General features: G+C 38.6%; 1 protein-coding gene and 1 long non-coding RNA gene across 6 annotated transcripts in view; one reads left to right on the top strand and one right to left on the bottom strand.

Moving 5' to 3' along the window:
* Positions 1–6,880, top strand: part of cmtm6 (CKLF like MARVEL transmembrane domain containing 6) — a 41,588-nt gene extending 34,708 nt beyond the window's left edge. The window contains exons 4-5 of the long non-coding RNA XR_009999800.1: positions 541–639; positions 2,698–6,880. This is a non-coding gene — a long non-coding RNA (CKLF like MARVEL transmembrane domain containing 6). The remainder of the gene's footprint in view (positions 1–540; positions 640–2,697) is intronic.
* cmtm7 (CKLF like MARVEL transmembrane domain containing 7) lies at positions 6,845–25,257 on the bottom strand. Of its 5 annotated transcripts, XM_062983935.1 has the most exons (6): positions 24,790–25,200; positions 15,392–15,565; positions 14,607–14,705; positions 11,545–11,626; positions 8,432–8,548; positions 6,845–7,010 (listed from the first exon to the last, which is right to left on the bottom strand). In XM_062983935.1, the coding sequence occupies exons 1-6, from the start codon at positions 25,057–25,059 to the stop codon at positions 6,985–6,987; spliced, it is 768 nt and encodes a 255-aa protein (XP_062840005.1). In that variant the 5' UTR covers positions 25,060–25,200; the 3' UTR covers positions 6,845–6,984. The 5 variants fall into 5 exon arrangements, with proteins under 5 accessions (XP_062840005.1, XP_062840004.1, XP_062840007.1 ...); XM_062983934.1 differs by having other exon boundaries at positions 6,845–8,548; positions 24,790–25,202; XM_062983937.1 differs by lacking the exon at positions 8,432–8,548 and having other exon boundaries at positions 24,790–25,196.
* Between the last annotated feature and the right edge of the window lie 1,211 nt (positions 25,258–26,468).

Raw genomic sequence — 26,468 nt, forward strand, 5'->3', positions numbered from 1 at the left:
CCTGTTGACAATTATTTAGCTTGCTTTTGCTTTAAAAACTATTGACGGTGTCGTGCAGAAGTAAAAATATACAACAGTCTTTTTAAAAAAGAGAATATAATATCTGTTATATGAAACTGTTCTTCCTTCTAAGAATACATCATTGGAGTACTCACCATGGTTAATTTCATGCATACTTTAAATCATTAAGTGAGGAAGAAGGGATTTATTGTTTTATTTATTTCAGCAGCATGTTGAAGTACTTTCAGAGGTCATCCTTGAGCCAAGGGAATTTGAGTTTTAGGCTTAGCTCAACCAAAAACTTACTAAGTTGCCTGGGGCTATTGTTTTTTAGCTTCACCATCTATACATTGGGAATTACAGTATATGTAACCTTGTCATGTGTTTATGTGAGGGTAAATGAAACAAAGATTGCAATATCTTGAAAATGGAAAGTGCTGCCATCCAAGATGTTAGAATGATTTTTTTGTATTATTGTTCTTATTTCATGATAGTAAAGTGACCCCTTTGATACTAACCACATTTTCACTTCATTTCTAGGATCTGTGCGTTGTTATAATAATACTATGCTTCTTCGCACTAGCTTCATTTGTGTTTACTGCAACCAGTGATGGGACAACAATTGAAACTGTTGCTCTTGTAAGTATATGGCCAAGTTCTCCTCGTTCTTTGCCTTTTTCTATACTGGGGAAAACAACTGTTGAAGGCCAGGTGATGCATTAGCTCCCCAAGAAAACTTGGGTGATTGCACTCCTCGCTGTCTGTGCTCCCACAAATAAAATGAAAAGCATTTGCTCCCCCCTCCACCCCCCAACAGCTTCTAAGGAACTTGGATTTTTTTCATATATTGGGACTTTCCAGGATCCCTAGAAAATATTTAGGAGCAAAACTTTTTTTTAACTTTTGCATTTTTTTCCAGTCCCTAGGGGCCCCAATGGGGCTTCAAAAGTGGTGGAAATGCCTTCATCCTCCCTAGAGATCATTTTGGGACAATACTTTTTTTTTTATCTCTGTGGGTGCTGTATGTAGCCCACACTTTGCCCACCCATTCTGTTCTGTCTAGATAGAATGAGTATTGCTCTTAGGTCCTTATCTCCTAGGTTTAAAGCAGTGGTTCTTAACCTGGAATCTCCAGATGTTTTTGGCCTACAACTTCCAGAAATCCCAGCCAGTTTTGCTGTTGTTGCACCAAATTACATGCTCCTTGTGATTTTTTTTTTCTGGGCATGAGTTTAGATTTAAAAATGAAAGTAGGTGTCAACTTTGACCAATTTAATACACTGTTGTTTGGACACAGATTGTTGCTACTCATTTTGTTAAGATGTTCGGAATTAAGAAGAAAGGAAAGGAGTAAAAACTTTAAAAGATGAATGAATATGGCAAATATAATTTTAAATAATGTCAAACATGGATAAAAAGAGGGAATAGGCAAGGGACCAGATGACAGGAGAAATGTGATTGTGGCAAGATTAGAATCTGTTCTCCTAAGTCTTCATTTTACTACTTAGAGTAGCTTAGAACACATCAGATGAGGAGAATATACATTTGGGCTGCAGAAGAGATACATCATATAAGGCTCTTGATGGCTTTGTGGTGATAAATCAGAAAGGAAGCTAAAGGAAATAACATGGTGAAGAGTTGGTGTCAGCATTGAATGCACACACAGGAATCAATAATAATCCATTCTGCAATAGAGGAACTTTCAATTATAAAAAAGATTTACTATACTGTTGATGAGCTGCAAGAAAGCAGAATGCATAACTCAAGCAGCTTTAGTGGGATTGTGGAGCGGAGCTGTTGTTGCAGCTGCAACTACTTTGACTGTTACGTTGTACTCTAAAGAAGAGAAAGGATTTGACATAAGAGGGACTCTATTCAGGGATGTCAAACTCATTTTCATTTAGGGCTATGTCAGCCTTATGGTTGCCTTCAAAAGGCTGTTGAATCCACGGACATGAATTGGTAAGCACAGAGGGCCGACTATAATATTTTTACATAGTGGTTGGTGCTTTTTAATTTTTACCAGATTTGAGTCCTCAGATATTATTGAACTAAAACTCCCATCACTTTTGATTATCCGCTATGCAGCCTGGGGATAATGGGAATTGCAGTCTAACAGCACTTGTGGCTCTGAGCTTGGGGAAAGGTTAACAGACATTTTAAAAGTCAGACATCATATCCACGAGCATTGTATTTAAATCCAAACCCCACTCCTGACTAAATAGAACAAACTGCAGCCTTCCAGACGTTACGGTATCAAAACTCCCATCAGCTGTTGTCATGATGTCTAATGAGAAGGAATTCAGGAGTTGTAGTCCAGCATCTGAAGGGTCAGATAAAACGGCATGGTGAGCTGGATTCGGCCCATGAGTCTTGGGTTTAACACATATGCTCTAAGTCAAGACTAGTTTATCAGATGTAATACATTTTATTCACCTAGGTTTACCTACCTTCTCCCTCTTGCAAATCTTACTAGACTGCCTGTTCTGCTGCTGCCTGGGGCCACGACCCAAAATGCACTACTCGCAAGTCACAAAGTGCCCTTCAAAGTATTGACCGTTGTCATGTGTTGCCTGTCTACCACCATCTCTCAGGACACACACACACATATGCTGATATTGCAAAGCAATTATTGAATTCTTTTGAATTTAATGGACATTTATGCATAGATTTCTTTCCCTCTTTTTATTTTAACAGGTATTTGGATATCTTGCCAGTCTTGCCTTTCTTGCAGATGCTCTTCTATCAGGTTATAAGAAATGGAAAGCGAAAAAAGGGGGGCAACCAGAAAACACAGTCAACCACCTGAATCCAAGAGAGAACGAGCCTCTGAATAACCAACCAGCCTAAGCTCTAAACCACAACAACTGCTTCTTGTTTGGTGCTGAGTGAAGTGGAAAAGAGCCTACTTTTTAAGGTGTCAGATTGTTAATTTTTATTTCAGTTTTTTAATTCACCGTCCTTATATTTGATCTAAACACACTGTCTGTTCATATGCAATTCCTGAATTGTGGTTTCCCCACATCTACCCTCAGAGGAACACTGGATTTGTCCAGGTGTCCCCTTCAACTCTATGTGTTACTATATCAGTAATAAATAGGCTATAATATGTTCCGAAAAGAAGGGATCTTAAAATGAACTTGTATAGTCCTCCTGAGATAAATTTTAGTTAGCAATACGCAGGGGGTTAAGTGTTTTCATCTGATAATAAAATTAGTTCAGTAGTGAAGGTGGGATGGAGCAGTGCTTGAAAAGAAATGGGGAATATGTGGCCTCCTTTGACTATACCACACGCTTTAGAAAGTGAAGACATAACATCTGTGATGGTGTGATCTATGCAACTTCCATACACACACTAGTAGCAGGTCACATTTCAAAAAACAGACTGATTTGGACATACCGTAATTTTCCCCTCTTATATTACATCTCCCTGACTATAAATTACAAACATAGACAGTTTTGTAAGGCTTTTATTGATAGTATTTGGAATAGGAAGCTTTTTATTATATATTTTAAGAATTGCACTGTGAGGTGCTACTTTCCCCTGGGTTTTTAACCCCTTACCACAACAGTCAGCATTTCATGCTCATTCGGTTCCTGAGTGGGAAAGGGTTTCTACAATGATTATCTATTTTTTCATACTATGCATACATTGCCCCATTGTGCACTAACTTTTTTCTACATAAGGGCTTGGAGAATTGAGATAACTATAAACATATATTAGATATACACTTCTTTAGGGCAGATACAATGGATTATGTCCATGTTCTGTCTTTTACTGTTTTGAAAAATAGCTAACTAGATAAAACTTCCTTTCATTTATTGAAATTCTAGTTTAAAGGATTCTATATGGGCTCATTTTTGGAGAGAAAATATGTAAGAAAAAGGAACCTTTATCCCCTCTCCAATTCTATTTGTTAAAAAATTAAAATTGTGATTCTGACATATTTCTACAGTTTCCTCTGTTTTCCCAAGTCCATACACAAATAGAACCTAAAAAAGTTATTTTTTCTGAACAAATACTGATTTGCTGGCTGCAGGATTCTGGCAGCTTGAGTTCATTATTATAGTCCCAACTATAGTAGTCCTGTTGAATCAGTGGAACTTCCCTAAGGGTTGATTTGCCAAATTGGTTCATTAAATGCAGACTAGTAACTGGATTTTGTCTCCCCTCCCCAAGTAAACATTCCAAGCTCTGGAATAAATATAGTAGGACATATTTATTCTAGGGGGCTTTTACAGGTAGAAAATGTGTGTGTGTGTGTGTATTATAATCAAAGCAAAATACCAATTGTCAGGTGTTGTGAGATACTGTCACAACATACCCTATATTTTCCAGGATATGACTTGATAACATACCGACCATTGGAGCTGTGTTAAAACGAGAAAGGAGGTGCAGCTTCCACAAAGGTCTGTCTTGGAGCAAAAATTTAAAAAAATGTAGCCTATCAGTGGGATTTGGGAACAGGGAACCATTTATGCTGCAGAGTGAAACCTGCTCTGTTGTGGCTTCTACTATTTATTAATTGGAATTGTTTTTAGACAATTTTAATTGACTAAACTGTAGTCCTCAAATATTATGCAGAATTTACTTTCTAGGATTTCTGTTACTAGAGTTGAAAGTCAAAGGAGATTTTTTAAAAAGTATGTTACTTCACAGGCATTTATTAATGAAGGATATTTGGAAAAGATGTGAAAGCAGCTGAGAGATTATTTTTTGTGTGTGCAAGGAGGGACTAAGGCTATGCTTTGCATACTTTCTACGGAGTAAACCTAGGGCTTCATAAATATGCATAGGATTGTGCTATAAAGTTTAGTCTACACTTAAGGAGTAATTTTGCATATTAAGTTGCAAAATACAATTTGTGGACCTAACTGGCAGTATATGATGAAGGTCAAGCTAGTAATCATAGGTGTTTTTCTGCATAGGTGAAAGTAGGCAATACTTTTGCTTGTAAGGGGGGGGGGGATTATGAGGCCCTCCAGCTTTTGTTGAACTCATTCCCAACCTGTGGTTATGCTGGCAAAGTCTTTTGGGACTTGTCATCAAAAAGCACAATTCCCACAACTGCCTTAGAACTTTTTGTTTTGTTCATGTTAAAATCAAAGTAATGCAGAGGTGTAATGGTAGTTACCTAACTACAAGTTTGTAAATGTCCACCTGATTAGCTGTCCTTGTAGAGCAGTAATTCCCAAACTCTGCTTCTCCGGGTGTTTTGCAATTCAACTCCCTGCAGTCTCAGCCACAAGAAACTGAAGTCCAAAATACCCAGAGTGCATTGTTTGTGAATCTCTGATATAAAGGAAGAACAACCGCTAAGTGATCTGGCAGGGAAACTCTGTAAAACTGAAACAAATTAAGTTTATTTTTCTTTACAAGATGTGAGTGTTTTTAACATATTGGGGGTGCAGGGTATTTATTTACAGGCTTCTTTTTCACTTGTATCAACACAAATTATGCTTGCAATGTTTTTTCTCTACAAAACTTATCTCTGATTTTTTGAGAAGCCATTGTTAATTTTGTTGTTACTTAATTCATCTTATAAGTATTTCAGATATTGAGTTAGATCTATATTATTGAAAACATTTTGCTAACTAAAAATGTCTCTGCCCAAATTCAGGGTATACTCCTTCAAGACTGAACCACCCCTCATCCCCATTCAACAGGGTTTTATGACCCTCTGTTTAGGGGCTGCTCTAAAACTGTGTAATATCTCATTTCTAGAATGCTGTATAGATTCCTTTTGGAATAAATTTGGGATTAATGGCTTTTACACAAATATTCTTTCAGTTTCTGGCTGAGGCTGATTTTAAATATCATTTATCTCTCTGCATCTCAGCAAATATGTGCATGTGGCCACACCTTTGAAAGTAACACACAGTAAATATGAATGGTTCAAATTTCACATCACGGTTGATAATTTTGGAGACTTAACATGAAACATGATTGGATCAATACCTGTTACAGTACCAGGGGTGTATAGAGCAGAGATGAGGATCATGCAGCCATGTTGATGTGATCAGACAATATTCCTGACTGTTGGCTATGAGGGCAGGACTGCTGAAACACTCAGTCCGACACATGAAGCACTACCTGATTCCGACCCTTGTGGTAGAACTTCCGAAATTAAACATTACTAATTTAGGCTGTTGATTGCAGTGAGTCTTAAGTATGGACACACCTGTTAACCCCATGGCACTTCATGCCATACTGACTGTGGGATTCTGGGAGTTGTTGTCCAAAAAAGTAACTTCTCAAACTTCTGAGCTGAAGTACAGACTTTGCAAAGCAGAATCAAAAGAGTTGCTTTTGAGTTTGTGTATGCTGAGCTGAATATTTTGATTTTCACCCTATGTATAGTCGATCCCCATGACTATAGCCATAAGATATTAAAATATGGTTTGACACAATGCATGGAGAAATGGGTGCTAGAGACTGATAAGCCTAACATGTGCCTGGACACAAATAATTTATTGCACTGTGGCTTGGATGCCAGCCAGAGAGAGTGTCTTGTAAAGCCGATCTGTAATGTAGAAGTCATTTGAAACAGGGAGAGAAGTAAAGATAGGAAGACAACTTTGAAAAAAAAGAATAAGATTTCAGAATCAGGGAAACCATACCGATTATAGAATCAATGGAATTATAGAATAAATCGTGGTAAATGCTTTGTGAACATTTCAGAACTGGCATAAGTTGGAGCTAGAATGTCTTATAAAAATGTATTTGGATATGTATGATATGGAAGAAAAACCTATGTACATTTATTAATAGCTTATTCATTCCACATTTGTGACATAGTCTTTTTATGATCTATTTTTATTGTCTGCTCTTATCACACAATCATTTTGTAATTGTTTTTATTAAAAATTGTAGAAAGCATGCTGTTCAACATTTGTCTTATTTCAGCTGTTACTAATTTGGTAGCAAAAACCCACTTATGGGTATTATTCTTACAGATCAGAGTGCAGAAGGTGTTTGTTTCTCTATATATTACGGTTCCTCTGGGGTCCTAAAAAAGGAGGTAATGACAGTGATTATTACTAGGTGATTAAAGATTATATGGTACATCACATCCAGGAAAATGTGGATTTTTTCTAAGCAAATTAGCTGAACAAAAACAAACTGAGTGTTTGACATAAGCCATCTGCTATTCAAATTTTCAGATGTATCTGCTCTGCTTCTCTCTCTATTGTGCACCCCAATTTCAGTGATCTCTGGTACCAATTCTGTAGCAAATGGGTTTTTTTTTCTTTTTATATTCTTACTCTACTTCACCAGGCAGGAAATATGACATTCCTATTTCTTATTCTATGTAGTGTCTTTCATTTATTTCTTCAAAGAACATATACAGTATGCTTCTCTCCCATCATTTATACTCCCAGAAACCCTATGGGACAGGAGAAACTGAAAGATGTTGGCAGATGCAAGTGAGTATCACAGCTGAACTGGGATCTGAAGCTGAATCTATCCTGAAGCTATGCTGCAACTGGCTTTGAATCGTGCTTTTTAAAATTATTGTCATTGGTTGTAGATTCTTATGGGCTTACAATATAGATCCATGCATGAAAGCCTCCCCAACATGATACATAATAGACATATAAACTGAGTGACTGAAATGTGAAATATTAGGATTTCTTATTATGCATTTGGTGGAAGGAGACTGGCATGTTATCATTCCACATATGAATTATGTGCTGCCTATTAGAACCAGGTCACAGATTTATTTGCCATTTGAGTTAAGCAAATGGCTGTGCTACCAACTTCATTCTTCTCTGTAAGAGATTAAATGTTGGAGCACATTCGAAAATGCTAAGCTATTTCTTCTCCACTGTTCTTCACTTACCATTAAAAATGGCATTTGTCAGTGCAAAGGTTAAATGTTCATTTTAAGGAAGACAGAAAATCTCTTATAATATTGTACTTAACTACTCACCTCATTCATTGTTTGAATAAATAATCAAAAACCATTTTATGGCAGGTCAAAAGGTGTTTCTTTTTATCTACTCCAAGATTTTTTTGCTCTGATTGGCCTACAGGGTCTTTGATCAAAAGTCTGCCCATCACTTGCTTCATTTTAAAACTGGAGATTACAAGAATATAATGTGGGAATGTCTATGTGCCCCTCGCTGTCAATTTTAACTCTACCAACACGAGCTTGGTAGAGAATGAGATGTAAACACACAAAAATATTTTAAATAAAACAGCAAGATAGAGCTTTTGCCATCAGCCAAACTGTTTTGTCTGTGTCGCCAATTTATTCTCGCCAATTCTAGAGCAAGCAGGAAGAAAAACTCTAAAACTGCCTTCAGTGTAAATATGTTTGCCACCATTGAGGGTTACGGTAATTTGAACTGGAGCTAATCCAAATAATTAAGAAACTTGTTACTGTTGTTATAGAGAGTGAGGTAATTACAGTACATTGCCACTTACGTATTTTGAGTGAATTTTCTACTTGCCACAAGCAGAAATATATTTCTAAGCACACACTATACAGGTTAATTCTGGTATGCCTCCTTGAATTAGAATTGTAGAGGCCTCCTGAGACCACTGAAAAACATAAACAAACTGTAAAAACACTTGGGCTGGTCTGCTATTTCCAAAACACAGCTCCCAAAGGAATGCCTGGAGCATTGTTTATGCAGGCAAAAAACAGGTGAGCTTTTGTTTTTAATGATGTTATGATCTGTGTATATAGCCATGTTAAGTCACGTGGCGGAGTACATACAAAATGTCACATGGACTTGAGGAGTCTTTGGAAAATCCCCAATGAATTTAGAACCATTGCATCCAAGAATATGCTTCTCTTCATCCAAGAAATGCTTTGGATTCAGGGAGCAGCTATGATTTTCAAAAGGATAATTGGGCAATGCTGGACTGAAAGTACCATATGGCATATTGAATCTCTTTGCTAAAGATGGAATCACTTGTTGATTCTAATTACCTAATATCTTAACAATGGACGATTGTGTCTGAGCACTGAATTCAATTCTATGTAACTGAAAATGTTTGTTACCATAGTTCCCCTTTACTGTACAGGCAGTCCCCAAGTTACGAACAAGATAGGTTCTGTAGGTTTGTTCTTAAGTTGAATTTGTATGTTGAGCAGGTATATTTTAAAGTATAACTCAACCCAAATCTATATATAAAAGCTTTGGATGACATAGGGAAAGGTGAACATCCCTGTGGTGTTTGTTTTGCCATCTGTGCCTCTGTTGAGAAGATTTCATCTCACTTTCTATCCCTGATAATTGGATTTTGACAAATTTGGCTTGTTGTGGAAACAAGAACTGGTTATAAAGCTTCAGTGGAGACACCTTTTCCCGATGATAACTCAGGAGTGAATTTCTCTTTCTAGAGGTAGATCCTCCACTTCCTGTTGTCTCACCCTCATTCTTAATTATGAGTAATTTGTAAGTCGGGTGTTTGTCACTTGGGGACTCCCTGTACTTTTTTTTTTTATTACCTATCACCTTTTATTACATCCACAGTCTTTGAAAAATTATCTGTTGGGTGCGGTATGTGCTAAATCTTGATTATTCATTTCCTTTTTTCATAGTCAACTTTTAACATTGCAACTTACTTTAAAAGATGTATAAAAATTAGGACATGTCCTTGCCGTTCTTTAAAAAGAAAAGTTGGGGCAGGTTTTTTCCCTGAACTTTATGTTTGCCTACTGCTTGTGAAATTGAAGCACACAGAGATCATAATTGGTTTGCTCTCATGCGTGATAAACTGCTGCGTATGCAATATTAATGAAGGCTTTTCCCAAGTCCATAGCCATAATAGCCTGTGCTGTTGCTCTTCTTGGCCTGGCCTCTCATGCAAAAGCAATTCATCCACAAAGAGTACCTCACATGAACCATCTCTGGTTGATTAGAGCCTTTCTTAATGCAATGCTCCATTTTGTGCACTAAAAGTGCTGGTGTACCACTGGTTTAACATTAATAAATCTGAATTAATGGCACTGGTCTATATGAAAACAGCAGACAGAGGTTTCTCCTCTCCCATTCTTCTGGTTTTACCGTATATGGGACGAAACAAGTATTCCTTTCCCAAAATACTATGGGAAATTGAAATAGATACATATTAAGCTTGTTGCAAATGGAATTATAAAGACAGTGTGGGAAGTAAATTGAAATCCACGACCAATATTATTTGGAATTGGTGCTTGTCCCTGCAATTTTTTTTTGTTAGGTTTGCCTTTAAATGAATACTTCTGTTACACTTTCGGAGAGCATTCATCTCTTTTAAAAATGCAGCATCAGCAGTATTTTGAACATAATTTGTGGGATCCAAAAATGCTGCCAAATTTTACATTGTGCAATGGAATCTGTGGTGACTAAATAACTGACTTACAAACATAAAGCAAACAAGATCCCAGATTGAAAAAAATGTTCTTTTGGAATAGCTGTCATCAGAATTGGCCACAACTAAACTGCTCATTTAGAAAAGTGGATGATGATTAATTTGGTTTTACAAGGGTCTTTCTCACCAAATGAGTCACTTATCTTATAGACATGTATCAGTGCTGATAATCCCTGGAAATTGATGTCAAATCCATCAGAAAATATGACAGAGTGAAGTTTGATAACTGCATTTAAAATTTTGTCACAAATAAAATATTTACAATGAACTAAAAAGGCCATGAGAATACAGAGGAGGCAGGTTAATTTCTAAGGAAATATTCACATTGAGCAAATTAATAAGCCAACTTATAAAAAACGTTTTGTGCCATTAGGCACCAAAAGCCAGGAGAGGGCGTCCTGAGGAAAAAACCAGTTTCTACTAAGTACGTCATAGTTTGTGCTTCATAGAGGATTTCTGAAAGCATTTTCTTGCCACAGATGAATGTTTCAGGCAGTTCCTAATTCACATTTCCTTCTCAGATGGTTTGAAAAAGCAGGGAGATGGCTCAGAGCAGAAAGCATAAAACCCTGACATTTAGATTCCAAAGAGGATGGTTTCTCTCCTTGTTCAAAGAAAAGAAAAGAGACACCAGGATACTTAAAGATGACATTTCACAATTTGTGGGCTCCAAAACGTTGGCTGATAGAATGCAGGCACTAGGCATGAAGGCAATGCAGTGTAGAAGTTATGGCTACTGCTCCCAATTTGGCAAAGGAATGTGAGAAGAATCAGAGGAAGAAGGCTCTTTGGTGGTCAGTCCATGGAGAAAAAGGTTGCTGGAGCCAAGAAGAAAAAGATCACCAATACAATGTTCCTTCCCCCACAATTTCTTCTCTTGGCAGGGATTATCCATAATTTGGTGTACATAGTGTGCCCAGCAAAAGACTCATACAGCAGCATCTAAGAGAAACAAACCAGTAAGAGCATGGAAGGAGAAACTGAATTCCGATATCCTCCAAGTTCTGAAATGGTCCACATGCATGGATGAGATTGTGACACCTTTGCTTTCTGATGATTCAGTGCACACAAATTTTGTTTCATGCACAAAATTATTTTAAAAATATTGTGTAAAATTTCCTTAAAGCTATGGTTGTAAAGTTTATATGGAAGATAAAGAATTTCATGTTTAGACCCACCTGTTGACTGAGTGACGCACGAGACTTTGTAGGATAACCATATGCTCAAGATGCAAAGGAATGATGCTAAAAAGCCAAAGGCCTGTTTAAAAGGACACAAGAGTAAAAAACTATAAATTAAATACAGAATCTAATGTAGAAAATCCTATATGTCTTACGGAGATTTTTAAAATGGAACTACCACTAAAGAATATGTTCAACTTGCATGCATCATGTTGACACAAAATCTGTTGAATGTAAATGAAGCATCTTGTTTTATGAAACCTCCATATACTGGACTAGTATACTTTATGCATTGTTTAATTCTAATGGATACAAAAAGTGATCCAGCATAGCTAGATAAGATCCAGCATAGCTGCAGAGGACCAGACAGATGCTGTGTTGCAGCTATGGGCCACTGGGACACCGGGGGTGGGGACCTGTAGTGTGTCTAACCCAATGGTGCCAAACAGTGTTCAGTGTGACTGGACAGTGGGGAGACCTTTCTGCCTCCAAGGAAACTGAGGGAGTTGCAATGAAAACACAATGTGGATCCAATCTGGCATCTGGGTGGATTAGTGGATCATTTCGATTGCCTTTCTCAGGACACATTGCAGAATTGGACACAGTATCCCTGGTGGGGCCTGAACAAAGCAGAATAGAGTGGGACTATGATTTATCTCAATCTAGACACTATACCCTTGTGATGCAGCCTAGAAACACATTTAATTTTTGAACTGTCACATCACACTGTTGACTATGTTCAACTTGTGGTCTGCTATGACTCCTAAATCCCTTTCACGTGTACTGTTTTCAAGTGAGGTGTCACCTATCCTATATCATTCCAGACCCTCAGGCAACCAATGCCTGAAAAAATACTTATGCTGCCAAAAATATCTGTTCTCACTCAGCATAAATACCAAAAAGGGGTCTAGGTAAGGCAGTGTGCAAAATCTGAGGGCTTAGAGACAAGAGTAGAACAATTATATGTTAGTGAGAAAAGGGTAAGGGAGAACGAAATTAAACAATGGCTTGGACAGAAACACTGGCTACAGATAAGAGCAATTTGTACATATCTCAATACTAAAGAAAGAGAAGACACTGCCTTTCAAAAGATTAGAGAAAAAGTGGAAGGAAATAAGGCACAGACCAGTAAAATATATACAATGTCGACAGGTGTATAATACGGGATTTGAAAAGTATGTGGGAAATGGAACTACAAATTACAGAACAATATATGAGACAAGTGGTAGAGACAATAAAGGTGATAAGGAATATAAAAGTAAGAGAAACGAGGAGGAAAATGCTACATGAGTGGTATTGTACACCCTGTCAATTAGTGTACTATTATAAAATGGGGAGCAGTCAGTGCTGGCATGGATGTCAACAGAAAGGGCAGTTTATGCACATGATGTGGGAATGCAAACAGGTACAATACTTCTGGCAGACTATACGAAATGTGTCAAACCAAATATTAGGATTTGATTGGGTTATAACAAAAGAAATAGCGGTATTAGTACAAAGAGAGGGAATGGGAAATTATAGGGAAATACAGGAAGCAATAATTGAGTGTACATAAGCAGTGAGAGCATAGGGATGGAAAGAGAAATCAAAGTGAACAGTAAATAAATGGTATCAGTATATGGTGGATCAAATGGAATTCAAAATTATGGCTGTAAAATTAAATGATTTAAAAGGTAATGAAAATAGAATGCGAGAAGTTGAAGAAAGATGGAACCGGGTCAAGATTTATATTATGAATAAGTCTAGTTTTAACATTGTTTTATTTGGTATCTTAATTGGGTTTTAATGGGCATATGATGTTTTAATTGTGTATTGCTGTTCAATGTATTTGTATGATTTTTTTAATGTTGTACGCCACTTTGAATCCCACCCATGGGAGAAAAGTGGGATAGATTTCAATTAATAATAATAATACTAATAATACTAATAATAATAATAATAATAATAATAGAGATCAGGCCATAAGAAATGGGATGCAAATGTTATATATGAGGGTTGAATGAAAAGTAATGCCTCCACCTTCGTAACTCCTCAACAGATAGCAGTACTGGTATGCGGCAGGTACTGGCTTGTTCAGTAGACTCTCCTCTACAGTTCCATTTGGTGGGGAACCTTAGCATTGAATGGTTGTGTTGTTAAAGTGCAAAGTATGGAACCCTGCACAGAAGGTCAGTTAATGCGACAAGCAACGTGCAGTTGTTTTCTTGACAGCAGAAGGTGTCACCCCAAAGGAGATTCATCAGAGAATGCAAGCTGTTTATGGTGATTGTGTTGATGTGAGTACTGTGTGTCGTTGGGAGAGTAACTTTAAAGATGTTGAGGTGGGAACATCTGACTTGTGTGACACACAAAGAGTTGGACGTCCTGTGACAGCAACCGAGTTTCACAAGCAAAAGGTTGACAGATTGATTCAGGACAATCGTCGTATCACTCAGAGAGAAATTTCAAGCACCATTGGCATTTCACAAGAACGCATGGGTCACATAATTGCTTTGCTTGGCTATCAGAAGATCTATGCATGATGGGTACTGTGAGACGCTGGTTGTGGAAACAGAGTGTCGACTTCTGTGGTGGCTTCAGAAAACATGTTCATCGTTGGCAGAAATGTATCCAATTGTCTGGTGATTATGTGGAAAAGTGAATAGGGGTAGTTAAAGAGTAGATTCTAAGGATTATTTCTGCGTTTGATTTATTAAAATATTCCCATCCAAACCCAAGTAACAAAGGTGGAGGCAATACTTTCCATTCAACCCTCGTAGTATGTAAATCTAGAAGGATCGTCTCAAAAAGGATCAATATATAAAAGAAAGAGTTCTTGTGGTGATGGTGGTGGTGGGAACTGTAAATGTTGTGTATGTGTATATCTTAAAATAAAAATATATATTCAGGAAAAAAGACTCCGAGGGCTTGTAATGTAAGTTATACCACCTCCCTGTATGCATGTAACGTAAGAGTAACTTAAAGGGAAAAATGAAAGAATTCCCCTGAAAGACACAAGACTGCAGCTGTGACCGGATGAAAGAAAATTCTTTAAAGCACTCTCAAGCAAACAGCCTCACCGCTCCAGCTGCAAGTCCTGCTGAGTTGGAACTTTTTGCTGCTGCCACAATAGATGCAATGAGAAGCAGGATAGTACCTATTAGGTAATGGAGAAATTCCTGAAAATAAACAAGCATAACCTAGTTTAGATGTAACATTTTTGTGTGACCCGGCTAAAGCCATCCCAGCCAAAATGTACTCATTCTTGGAACCAAATTGTGAAAAGCAGGAAACCCAAAAATGAATCATTCTTTCTGACCTGGATAATATTTCCTGGATGAAAGGCAGAGCCCAAAGACACTGTTTGACTGAAACTGATAAGACTGTTACTTCCTCCGTATTTCATCCCATTCTGGGACTGGGAACACAGAGATTTGGATTCCTGTTTATCAAATATGTGCTCTATGCTTTTCTTCTACTAGTGACCTACAGACTATTATAGGCTGGACTAACCTGTTGCTAACCTTGAGGGCTGGAAATAACATACAGAACAAAACTTATAGTGTATGAAATGTAAGGTCCAAGATATAATTTAGAAATCTAGTTATATTAGAAGAAGCATGAGTGTAGTATTGACAGCCCAACCTTATGTATGATTGCAAAGTCTTCCCAGTAAAGAAAGCTGATAGGAAGAAAATGTAGAAATGTGACACCTAGGGATTCATGTTTTTTATGTTCCAGTTTAGTAATTTATTTTAAAAGTTTGTTTTGTTTTTACAAGCATCAAAGTACAATTTATTATATGGCACTATGCTTCTTGAAATTGACAGCAGTGATTTGTATGATGAGTTAAAAAAAAACTTACTGCCAGCGGCCAGTTGATGCAGGTCATTGTCCGATAGATTCTGAAGATGTAGACAATGTAGAAGGTGAGAATCATAACCAAGTCACAGATGGAGACAATTTCAAAGAAGCTATATGTGCTGTGATCTGTCCACCAGGAAGATCTGATGCAGATGAATCCTATCAGTAGAAATAACTGAAAACCAATAGTCAAAGAAAGGGTTTCATGAGGAATACAATTTATTTATTTATTTCCATCATTTATATGCCGCCCTTCTCACCCGAAGGGACTCAGGGCGGCTCACAATACAGTAGAAAAATAAAACATAGCAATATAAAACAACCAATTTAAAACAATCCCATAAATACATTTAAAACAGTATAATAAAATACTTAATCCATTCGTCCACATAAACCTTGCACGTAAACCTTAGTCCGGAGCGAGTTAAAGCCATCATAATTCATTCATTAAACGCTTGTTCGCAAAGCCAGGTCTTTACCATTTTTCTGAAACTCAGAAGGGATGGAGCCTGCCGGATGTCACTGGGGAGGGAGTTCCACAGCCAAGGAGGAATAAGTTCCAAATGTAAACAAACTAAAATAGGATTTTTTAAATAGTCAATTAAAAACAATTCCAACTGAAGGAAGATGGCAAAAGTTAAGAGTCGGGAGGAAGAACATATTGTCATAAATCTAAACAAGCAACATTGTTGTTTGTTTGTTGCATGCTTTCAAGCCATTTCCAACTTATGAAGACCCTGAAGTGAATCTATCACAGGTTTTTCTGGGTCCAAGAGTGTGCAATTCACTCAAGATCACTCAGTAGGTTTCCTAGGCTAAACAAGGAATTGAATCCTGGTCTCCAGAGACATAGTCCAACATTCAAACCACTATACTATATTGACTGTTTACCTCTGGCTATACCAGTATTTAGCATTTCAAAGGAAATTGCAGATGGCAGTATAGAATGCTGCTACCACAGCTCCACATCAATGGCGAGATTATCCTTGTTATGGTTTCTTCCCTGGCCACTGCAGGGAAGTATTCTGACGAATCCCAGCCACCCTCTTATACTTGGGGAAGAAGGTTCAACAGTTTTACACTGGGGTCAAAGATGGGCATATGTTTCTCAACTACCTCACAGAAGCCAGAACATAGCAGGTGCACCCCTGTTACTGGGCAGTAGCTTGGAGTTAGAACGCCTCTGGATAGAGCATATATGGACAGAAGAGCAACTATTGCCTGCATCCTTTGCTGAGCATAAGTATGCATCAGGGAGATGAGCTCTGCCAATATACTTCCTGGTAAGCTTTTGTGAAATCAGTACAACTTAAAAAAACTGAATCCAACTGTTAGTGAAAACTAGAGCAGAACTTCCGAACCACTAGACATACTGAACCAATTGTGGAATGTCAAGTCAACATCTCTGTAAATCCCACTGCTTCAATGGATCAGTTTTAGATATGGCTAGCCATTAGCTTTAGCTCTGGCTGGAAATTGTGTAGTCCTCCAGATGTTACTGAACTGCAAGTTCCATAATTCCTTGTTATTGGCAATGCAAGCTAGGGATGTAGGCAGTCATCATTCAACAACATCTGTAGAGTTTCACAAGTCCCACTCTTGAAATAGGCACAATAAAACTACAATAGCCCTCCAACTTATCCATGGAGGATATGTTCTAAGACCAACCCACCCACATGAGTGTCTGAAACCCTTGATAGTATCAAACCTTATATCAGTACTATTTATGGACAGCAGGTGACTGAAACCATTGAAAACAAACCCGTGGGCGGAATGGGATACCATACACATAGATTTATAACTGCCAAAAGAACGGGGATGGATTAAAGATAGAAGCATATGCTTTTTTTCCTTCTGCATGGAGTTATTGCATCAGCCACATGCTGTCAAATGCTGTACACCACATTCTAGATTAAAGAAGGTGGTCCTTACATTAAAAGCAATTAACAAATATGTTATGTTGATATGCTTTAAAGTACATAAAAAGGCATCTGTACAAAGCCCTTGTTTTTCTGTACAAGTAATGAATAGTCTTATTCATGTTTATTACAAGCAAGAATAAATCTTGCATGATTATCTGTACACCATTTGCAATGAAAACACTACTTTAAACACATCCCTGTAAATTACTACTTGGATTACAGTACAGAAAGAATGAACCTACAATACAGAAAGATACGCAAATCAACATAGAGCATACATGTAATTTTTGAGGAACACTAGTGATTATTATTATTACAAACCAATTTATATGTTAAGTTTGCAAAACAAAAAGTAACAGATGAAAGAATAATTTGCAATGGGAAAATGCTGCCTGAAACATGGCATTACCACATTATTTGTCAAAGCCAATGACTGTGTTCAGTTGCTACCATAAGCTATGGTTCCTCATTCTGAAAATAAGCCTATGCAAGCTTCCCCTCTCCTTGTGGCATGCCAGAATGCAGATTCATTTGGTAGAATCATTTTCCCTAAACCAACTATATTTTGTCAGTTAACTTGAATTTGATTTACTGTAGTATGTCGTATCTAGGATTTGTGTATATGTATGTATACAACTTCAGGTTGCCTGTGGATTAATGGTGGTCTACGCATTTAATAGGGCTTTGTTAGGCAAAGATTACTTAGAGGTGGTTATGCCAGTTCTTTATTGGGAATAATCTTGTTCTAATACTAGCTACCATTTAGGGTTCAGAAGTAAATCTAAACATGGGAATGAAAAAATGTAGTTCTCCAGATGTTGTTGAACCGTAACTCCCAATATACACAACCATTGGTTGCTCTAAATAGGGTATCTGGATGGTCAGTAACATCTGGATGGCCCCATAATTCCTATCCCTGATCTACACCGTTACTCAAAGGATGCAAAAGCTTCCCACTTCCTCCTTATGGCTACCATATAATTTTCTAAATTCACTGCCATAACCAGGAGCCCCTGGTGGTGCAATGCTGACCGAAGGTCAGTGATTCGAATCCAGGGAGTGAGATGAGTTCCCATCTGTCAGCTACAGCTTCCCATGCGGGGACATGAGAGAAGCCTCCCACAGGATAGTAATATATCGGAGCATTCCCTGGGTAACGTCCTTGCAGACAACCAATTCTCTCACACCAGAAGTGACATGCAGTTTCTCAAGTTGTTCCTAACATGAAAAAAACCTGCCATAACTCAAATGGTCAACATTTTCTTATGTTACACCATTAAGCTGTACTTCTGGCATTATACTGAAATGATGTACAATAGACCAGTGTAGATTCCAAATAGGTTGTTATAATTCATAAGCAAACTGTTACATTCACAGGTTAATACATAGTTGTTACATTCACAATAAATATATTTCTTTTCTTATTTCTTCCTGAAAGATAAATGGTTCCCAATCCACAACCAGTTTCGACTCCAACACTGAGTCTTTATCTGGTGGTTGGGTTATCATTGCAATTGAATAAAACTGGCAGCAGAGTATCACTGATAAGAAATAGAACTTATTGTTCCACACTATGAAAAATATTACACATACGGTAATTGACTACATTCTTCAACTGTTGAATTAATTGATAAGAACCCAAACACCAGACAAAGACTCTGTTTTGGAGTTGAAATCGGTTGTGGACTGGGAACCATTTATCTTTCAGGAAGAAATAAGAAAAGAAATATATTTATTGTGAATGTAACAACTATGTATTACACTGGGAATGCAACAGTTTGTTTGTGAATTATAACCTATTTGGAATCCACACTGATCCATTGTACATAATATAATGTTTAATGAAATTTAACATCTTTGTATCATTGTAGTAGTGGATACTTGTCCTTTGAGCCCTTTGGAACCCATTTTTGTTTTATTATTTTGAAATGCACACTAGGACTGATGTGATGCACTTCAAGATGAATGTGCCTCATTTCCATTGTACATTATGTGTCAGGGATCAATGTGCATTGGAGACTTTACCAGTTCTGTTATGTGGTGCTGTTAATAGCAGCTCTTTATTGGATATGGTCATTGTGTAACTGTGCAATTTGAATTCCACTTACATCCACTTACGAAGAGGCAATACCCCGACAGGATTATGGTCAAATACTTTTAAATACTTTTAAAAGTCTGTATTCAGAAAAATGCAAACCCCAGTATAAGAGAAAGGCAGAACTATATTCCACTTATTGCATAACGTATCTAATAAAGGCAGTAGGACATAAGGGAATCGTTCCAAATTGTGTGTAAATGTGAGATTTGAGGAAGGGGCCTCAAGAGAACACTTGGAAAGGCAAATTAAATATCTGGGCTAGAGGTTCTATTTTCATTTTTATGGGGAACATGTGGCTTTTGCCCTTCTTCCTCATTATAACAAATGAAGAAAATACGTGATGTGATATCACTGTGTCCAGCAGCACTACAGCTTGCTCTATTTCACTTCAATCTGCTTGACAAAAGAATGAAACCAACCAAGGTTACATCCTATAATAAAAAAATTATTAGATGGTACAAAAGATATGGATGTGGGTTAATGGCAGCTACACTCTCTCTATTAATGAAATAATTGTTCTGAGTCAAAAAAGGCAGGGGAAAGGAGAGGGTCAGCAGTGATGCAGGTACCCTAGATTTTTTGCAGAAAACTTTTTGTAGAGCCCATTCATGTAAGTCAGCATGCTTTTAAAATCAAAATTATCAATTTCTCCCCTGCAGCTCTTATTTTATAAGGTTAAAAAACCTCTCTGCTAACCAGTCACTGGAAGAAAGAAAATACATTTGTTCTGTCCTAAAAAAAAAAATCATTGAAACCTACATCTGAATGTACTGTATAGATTAGATCAGGCATAGGCAAACTTTTTTGCCTTGGGGCCGCATTGGGGGGCCTTCGTTTCCCCATGCCTGGATTAGATCTATCTATGAGGTCCCCAGTTCTATGAATCTAACCCAGATCCTAAACCCAAACTGAAATTTAGGGATCCAGATCACTAGTCCTTTTCTGTCACTCTGGGAAAACAAAAAGGACAATCGTCTTTAAAAAAAATCCTGAAATGTCTGCATAATATTTGGAGACATGGCAGACTCTAAAAGGGATCAACTCAGAATAATTACAGACAGGTGCTGTAAATTTGTTTTTTAAATTTTCAAAAGCTGTTGACTGCTCAATACAGGCAATTCAAATTGTTTTTTCCTGGCATGAGCACTGTCTCCAAAAGCATCAATCAAGCCTGTTAAAATGTAACTACGAACAGATGGAAATGGCAGTTAATTGAAGTCTTTGGTTTATTTGGGAGTCCAAATGGGTGATGCAAGGATATGATATAAGGTGGTAGTGGGGTGATGAGAAGGATGCTTTACCAGAAATCAATTTGTAAAATACAGGGCTCCCTGACATATTTCTCTGATTCTCCTTGAAGCATTTGATGATCTGGGCTATGGTGCTAAAATCTCTCTTGCTGCTCATATGCCCCAACTTATCTATTCTAGAATTTCCTGTCTAAGCTTCTTGTAACAGTCGACAGACTGAAAAAAAAGCAAGCCAGAAAATTAATTTCCCCCTAGCAACATCTGGATACCAGCCATCAACAATGTACACAACATGAATATGAACGATAAGAACCTCAACAAAACAAACTGGAACTTGATAGTGAAGCATTTGATCAGAATGCTATTTTAAATCTCCAAATGTCACTATTTGCACCAGTGTTCCCTTAGCCTGAACTTTATAGTGTTGCTGCAAGTTTAGCGGAAGTAGCTGACAGCAAAACATCTCAACATCCAGTCTGCCACTGAACAGGAAACACACTGTTGGGAGTTCCTGTTTTTAAAAAGATGATTCTGGGGGGTACTATAGGAAATCACCAGTGATTTCACCACGCAAATCATCTTCTAATCGTCTTCTAATATTTATAGACTTCATATTTTTTAAACTCCTATTCAATGTGTTTCATGTATAAGCTTTAAAAGGAGAATCAAGAACAGCTTTCTGCTTTGAGAAAATTTGTTCCACGTGTACTTCCTAATTAGATTTCTAGCAATATTTTAATGCAGAAGCTTTCAAATGTTGTGAAAGTAAACTTCCGTTTTTCTTTAAAAAGAAATATATAAATGGCTTAATTCTACTGACGTGAAAGACAGACAGGATGTCACATGGATAGGATGTCTCAGAGCAATGGGTTCAAATTACAGCAAAGGAGATTCCACTTGAACATTAGGATGAACTTCCTGACTGTCAGGGCTATCCAGCAGTGGATCTCTTTGCCTCGAAGTGTGGTGGAAGATCTCTCCATGGAGGCTTTTAAATATAGGCTGGATGGCCTTCTGTCAGGGGTACTTTGATTGTTCTTTTCTTGCATGACATGGGGTTGGACTAGATGGCCCATGTGGTCTCTTCCAATTCTATGACTCTATGATTCTATGTCTGACTTTAAAACATTCTTTAACCTTTCCCCATCCTTAGAGCCATAAGTGCTGTTGGGTTGAAGTCCCCGTTATCCCCAGTCGGCATGATGGATAATCAAGAGTGATAGGAGTTGCTGTTCAATAACACCTGGAGATCTAAACTTGGTAAAAACTATAGAGCACTGATCACTACGTAAAAAATTAGAGTTGGCTCTCCATATCTGTGGATTCTCTGTCCATGGATTCAAGGGTCTTTTGAAGTCAACCCTATGGCTGAGGTGGCCCTTAATGAAAATGACTTTGACACCCCTAGTGTAGATGCATTTTGTACTGTAGTCCCTATAAAGCTGCTTTCCCCAGACATACACAAAACTCATTTGAGCATTAAGCCCTATGTACACTCATTCAATACAGGGCCCATTTACCCTGCTATATTATTATTATTATTATTATTATTATTATTATTATTATTATTATTATTACTACTACTACTACTACTATTACCCCGCTTTATGTTCCCTGAAGGAGACTACAGCACCCCCTGAATTGATCTTAAACACCATCTTTGAAAGCCTGCCTGACTAAAAAGGTTTTAGCCGGCTGCTGGACGGACAGCAGGGAGGGGACGATTCTGGCTTCCCTGGGCAGGGAGTTCCAGAGTTGAGGGGCAACCACTGAGAAGAAAGGTTGGCTCTCTCGTTCCTGCCAACTGAGTTTGAGATGGAGGTGGGACCAAGAGAAGGTCCTCTCCAGAAAATCTCAAGGCCTGGGCAGGTTTGTACAAGAGAATATGATTGGCCAAATAGCCTAGACCTAAACCATCTATAATGTACAGGCAGTCCCCAAGATACAAATAAGATAGGTTCAGTTTTGGATAGCATAAGAAGGGGTTAAAACCCCTGTGATGTTTCTATCACTATCTGTGCCCCTGTTCAGAAGATTCACCTCACTTTCTGTCCCTGTGATATTTAGATTTGAAAAAAATTGACTTGTTGTGGAAACAAAGACTGGTGAAAAAGCTTCAGTGGAGATAGCTTTCCCCCATGATAACTCTTTCAGGGGTGAATTTCCCTTCTGAGGGGTAGATTTTTCACATTTTCTGTTGTCTCAGTTCCATTCTTAACTATGAGTGGATGTTTGTACTTTGGAGATTGCCTGTACATGGTCAGTATAGGCTCATATAATGCAGCTAATGTCCTAATGTCCAGTGTAGATGAGGGCCTAGTGCTGGAAGTAGTTTTGTGTGTGGCTGGGAGAAAGACCTGAGGGGAGAGAGAAAGTGGGTGATGTCAACGAGAAGGAGGGCAGTAGCCCCAGGCGACTATGTATTACCACTTCAGAGGAAATTGCAGACATCCATGATGTTGCAGATGGTAAAAAGCAAATCAGCATTGGTTTTGAAGGGCCATTCCACACAGCCATATAACCCAGAATATCAAGGCTTATCAGATGTTCCATAATATCTGCCTTGAACTACGTTATGAGTCCACACTGCCATATATTCCAGTTCAAAGTAGATAATGTAGGATTTTATTCAGCTATGTAGAAGGGGCCTCAGATGTAGTATCTCCAAAGATTTCATTTCAACTCAAATAGTTCAGCAGATTTCCCTGGTAAGTGTTGTCGAAGGCTTTCATGGCCGGGATCACAGGGTTGTTGTATGTTTTCCGGGATGTATGGCCATGTTCCAGAAGTATTATCTCCTGACGTTTTGCCCACATCTATGGCAGGCATCCTCAGAGGTTGTGAGGTATGCCTCTGAGGATGCCTGCCATAGATGTGGGCGAAACGTCAGGAGATAATACTTCTGGAACATGGCCATACAGCCCGGAAAAATTTCCCTGGTAACATTTCATATATAAGGTGCACTCTGTAAGTACTGTGTGGTGTTTGGAGGAGAGGTTGAGGGTAAAGGTGGCCATCAGAAGCTTTGTGCATCTACAAAACATCCAAATATAAAAAAGGTAAAGGTTTCCCCTGACGTTAAGTCCAGTCATGATCGACTCTGGGTGTTGGTGCTCATCTCCATTTCTAAGCCGAAGAGCCAGCATTGTCTATAGACATCTCCAGGTCATGTGGCTGGCATGACTGCATGGAGCGCCATTACCTTCCCTCTGGAGCGGTACCTATTAATCTACTCACATTTGCATGTTTTCGAACTGCTAGGTTGGCAGGAGCTGGGGCTAACAGCGGGCGCTCATTCCGCTCCCGGGATTTGAACCTGGCACCTTTCAGTCCGCAAGTTCAGCAGCTCAGCGCTTTAATACACTGTGCCACCAGGGGCCGCTCATCCAAATATAGCACTTCTATTAATGTTTTGCAGACATAAGATTGAAATGGCAAAAGAGTTGTAATGTATTCGAAAACACAAAGTTAAAAAAGAGGGGAAAACACACACACAGCAATAACAACTTGGCATTATACTAAATGTCCTTTGACAAAAAGCTGGCTACTTGGGAGTGCCTCTGGTGTTGCTGTAAGAAGGTCCTCCATAGTGCATGTGACAGGGCTCAGGCTGCATTGTAATGGGTGGTCTGTGGTTTGCTCTTCTCCACACTCGCATGTCATGGACAATGAATGTGAAGAAGTGGCAAGAGTTTGGACACAGAGGGGCAGGGATGCTGCTAGGGTGTTGACTTGTACAACTGGCCATTTACTACTACCGACCTGGAGAAAGAGTGGAGTTCTCACATTGCTCCAGATTGTGCAATTTTGGCAATGGAAGATAGACACCCAGACACAGCAATTCCCTCCCTCCACTCCAGCTGGACACTTCAGTTTCCTCTGAGGTGAAATGTGGAGCTTTGGCGCCAATTCCTGGGGACAAAGGCCCTGAGGGACAGGAGAAGGGACACGTGTTTCCCTCTATATCAGTCATGGGCAAACTTGGGCCCTTCAGGTGTTTTGGACTTCAACTCCCACAATTCCTAACAGCCTACCGGCTGTTAGGAATTGTGGGAGTTGAAGTCCAAAACACCTGAAGGGCCCAAGTTTGCCCATGCTTGCTCTATATAGCTGTCCAGAAGCTTCTTACCATCTGGGCCGCCTTCAACATGGCTGGGCAGGACCCCGCGTAGCCTCGGTCGACGAGCCCGGCGTCTGTCGGGGAAGAGGCGGCCCGGCTGGTGCTGGCGTCGGTGCGGATCACCCTGGCCACCCCGGGCGCCATCCCGCAGCCCTTTTGGGGCGTGTGGCAGGCTTCTTTCTTCGCCCTCTTCCTCGGGGCTGTGGGGGCGGGACAGGGCGGGGAAAAAAATCCGTGGTTTCCACCAAGGTCTGCACGGCGCCTGGAGAAACACGTCATGGCCTCCTCCTCTGGAACTGTTTCTTTCCCGCACAAACGAATATGAAGGTGTTGCGTGGGGAAGAAGAGCAGCCCTTGCCACTTCTTCAAACTTCTCAAGAGGCCTTGAAGGCGGAGACGCTGGTGGGAGATGCATTCCGTCCGCCATAAATCGACAGGAAATTTAAAAGGCACACACACTTGCAAGAGGCCTTATGGCAATGATGGGCAACCTTTTGCGCTTGGTGTGTCAAAATTCACCAAAAAAAAAACCTAGCATGACTTGGGTGGTGTGTCACTTCAAGGAAAAAAAGCCATAATTTCGCAATATGTATAGTTTAAATTTTAAAAAATGTATAATTTTAATTAATAATTTAATTTATAATTTTCTATGGTACCCCTTGCAGTTTCCACGCTGATTTCTCTCTATTCTAGTTTCAATGTAGTCATGAATAATGGATAATCTATCTATATACAGTAGAGTCTCACTTATCCAACATAAACGGGCCGGCAGAATGTTGGATAAGCGAATATGTTGGATAATAAGGAAGGATTAAGGAAAAGCCTATTAAACATCAAATTAGGTTATGATTTTACAAATTAAGCACCAAAACATCATGTTATACAACAAATTTGACAGAAAAAGTAGTTCAGTACGCAATAATGCTATGTAGTAATTACTGTATTTACGAATTTAGCACCAAAATATCACGATGTATTGAAAACATTGACTACAAAAATGCATTGGATAATCCAGAACGTTGGATAAGCGAGTGTTGGATAAGTGAGACTCTGCTGTATATATAAAAGAGTGGATGGCATCACAGCAGTGGAGAAAACAACAAAAGTAAACACCCCACAACCTCGAAAATTGACAGCACAACCCCTCATCCATGCCTCTAGGTTGATACAACAAAAAGAAAAGAAAAATAAAGTCCTAATTAGAGGGAGAGGAATAATTGTTTTTATCCAATTGCTGCCAGTTAGAAGGCTAAGCTCCACTCACTTGGTCTCCTAGCAACCCACTCAGCCCAGGGGACCCTTTACCTTAACTACCACCAATTCCTCAATACAGTAGAGTCTCACTTATCCAACATAAACGGGCCGGCAGAATGTTGGATAAGCGAATATGTTGGATAATAAGGAGGCATTAAGGAAAAGCCTATTAAACATCAAACTAGGTTATGATTTTACAAATTAAGCACCAAAACGTCATGTTATACAAAAAATTTGACAGAAAAGTAGTTCAATACACAGTAATGCTACGTAGTAATTACTGTATTTACGAATTTAGCACCAAAATATCATGATATATTGAAAACATTGACTACAAAAATGCGTTGGATAATCCAGAACGTTGGATAAGCGAGTGTTGGATAAGTGAGACTCTACTGTACTTTATTTCCCATACCACCATACTTCACCACAGC

The sequence above is a fragment of the Anolis carolinensis genome, chromosome 6 (genome assembly GCF_035594765.1).
Source record: "Anolis carolinensis isolate JA03-04 chromosome 6, rAnoCar3.1.pri, whole genome shotgun sequence".
Lineage (NCBI taxonomy): Eukaryota > Metazoa > Chordata > Lepidosauria > Squamata > Dactyloidae > Anolis > Anolis carolinensis.

Bases quoted from the DNA above. Each gene is read 5' to 3' on its own strand.
- cmtm7 (XM_062983934.1), bottom strand. From the start codon at position 25,059: ATGACGTGTTTCTCCAGGCGCCGTGCAGACCTTGGTGGAAACCACGGA. The intron at 14,706-15,391 runs GTAAGTTTTTTT...GTTTATTTTCAG, and splicing joins GCATCAACTGGCCGCTGGCA to GAATTTCTCCATTACCTAAT. The intron at 11,627-14,606 runs GTGAGGCTGTTT...CCTTTTAAACAG, and splicing joins CAGGACTTGCAGCTGGAGCG to GCCTTTGGCTTTTTAGCATC.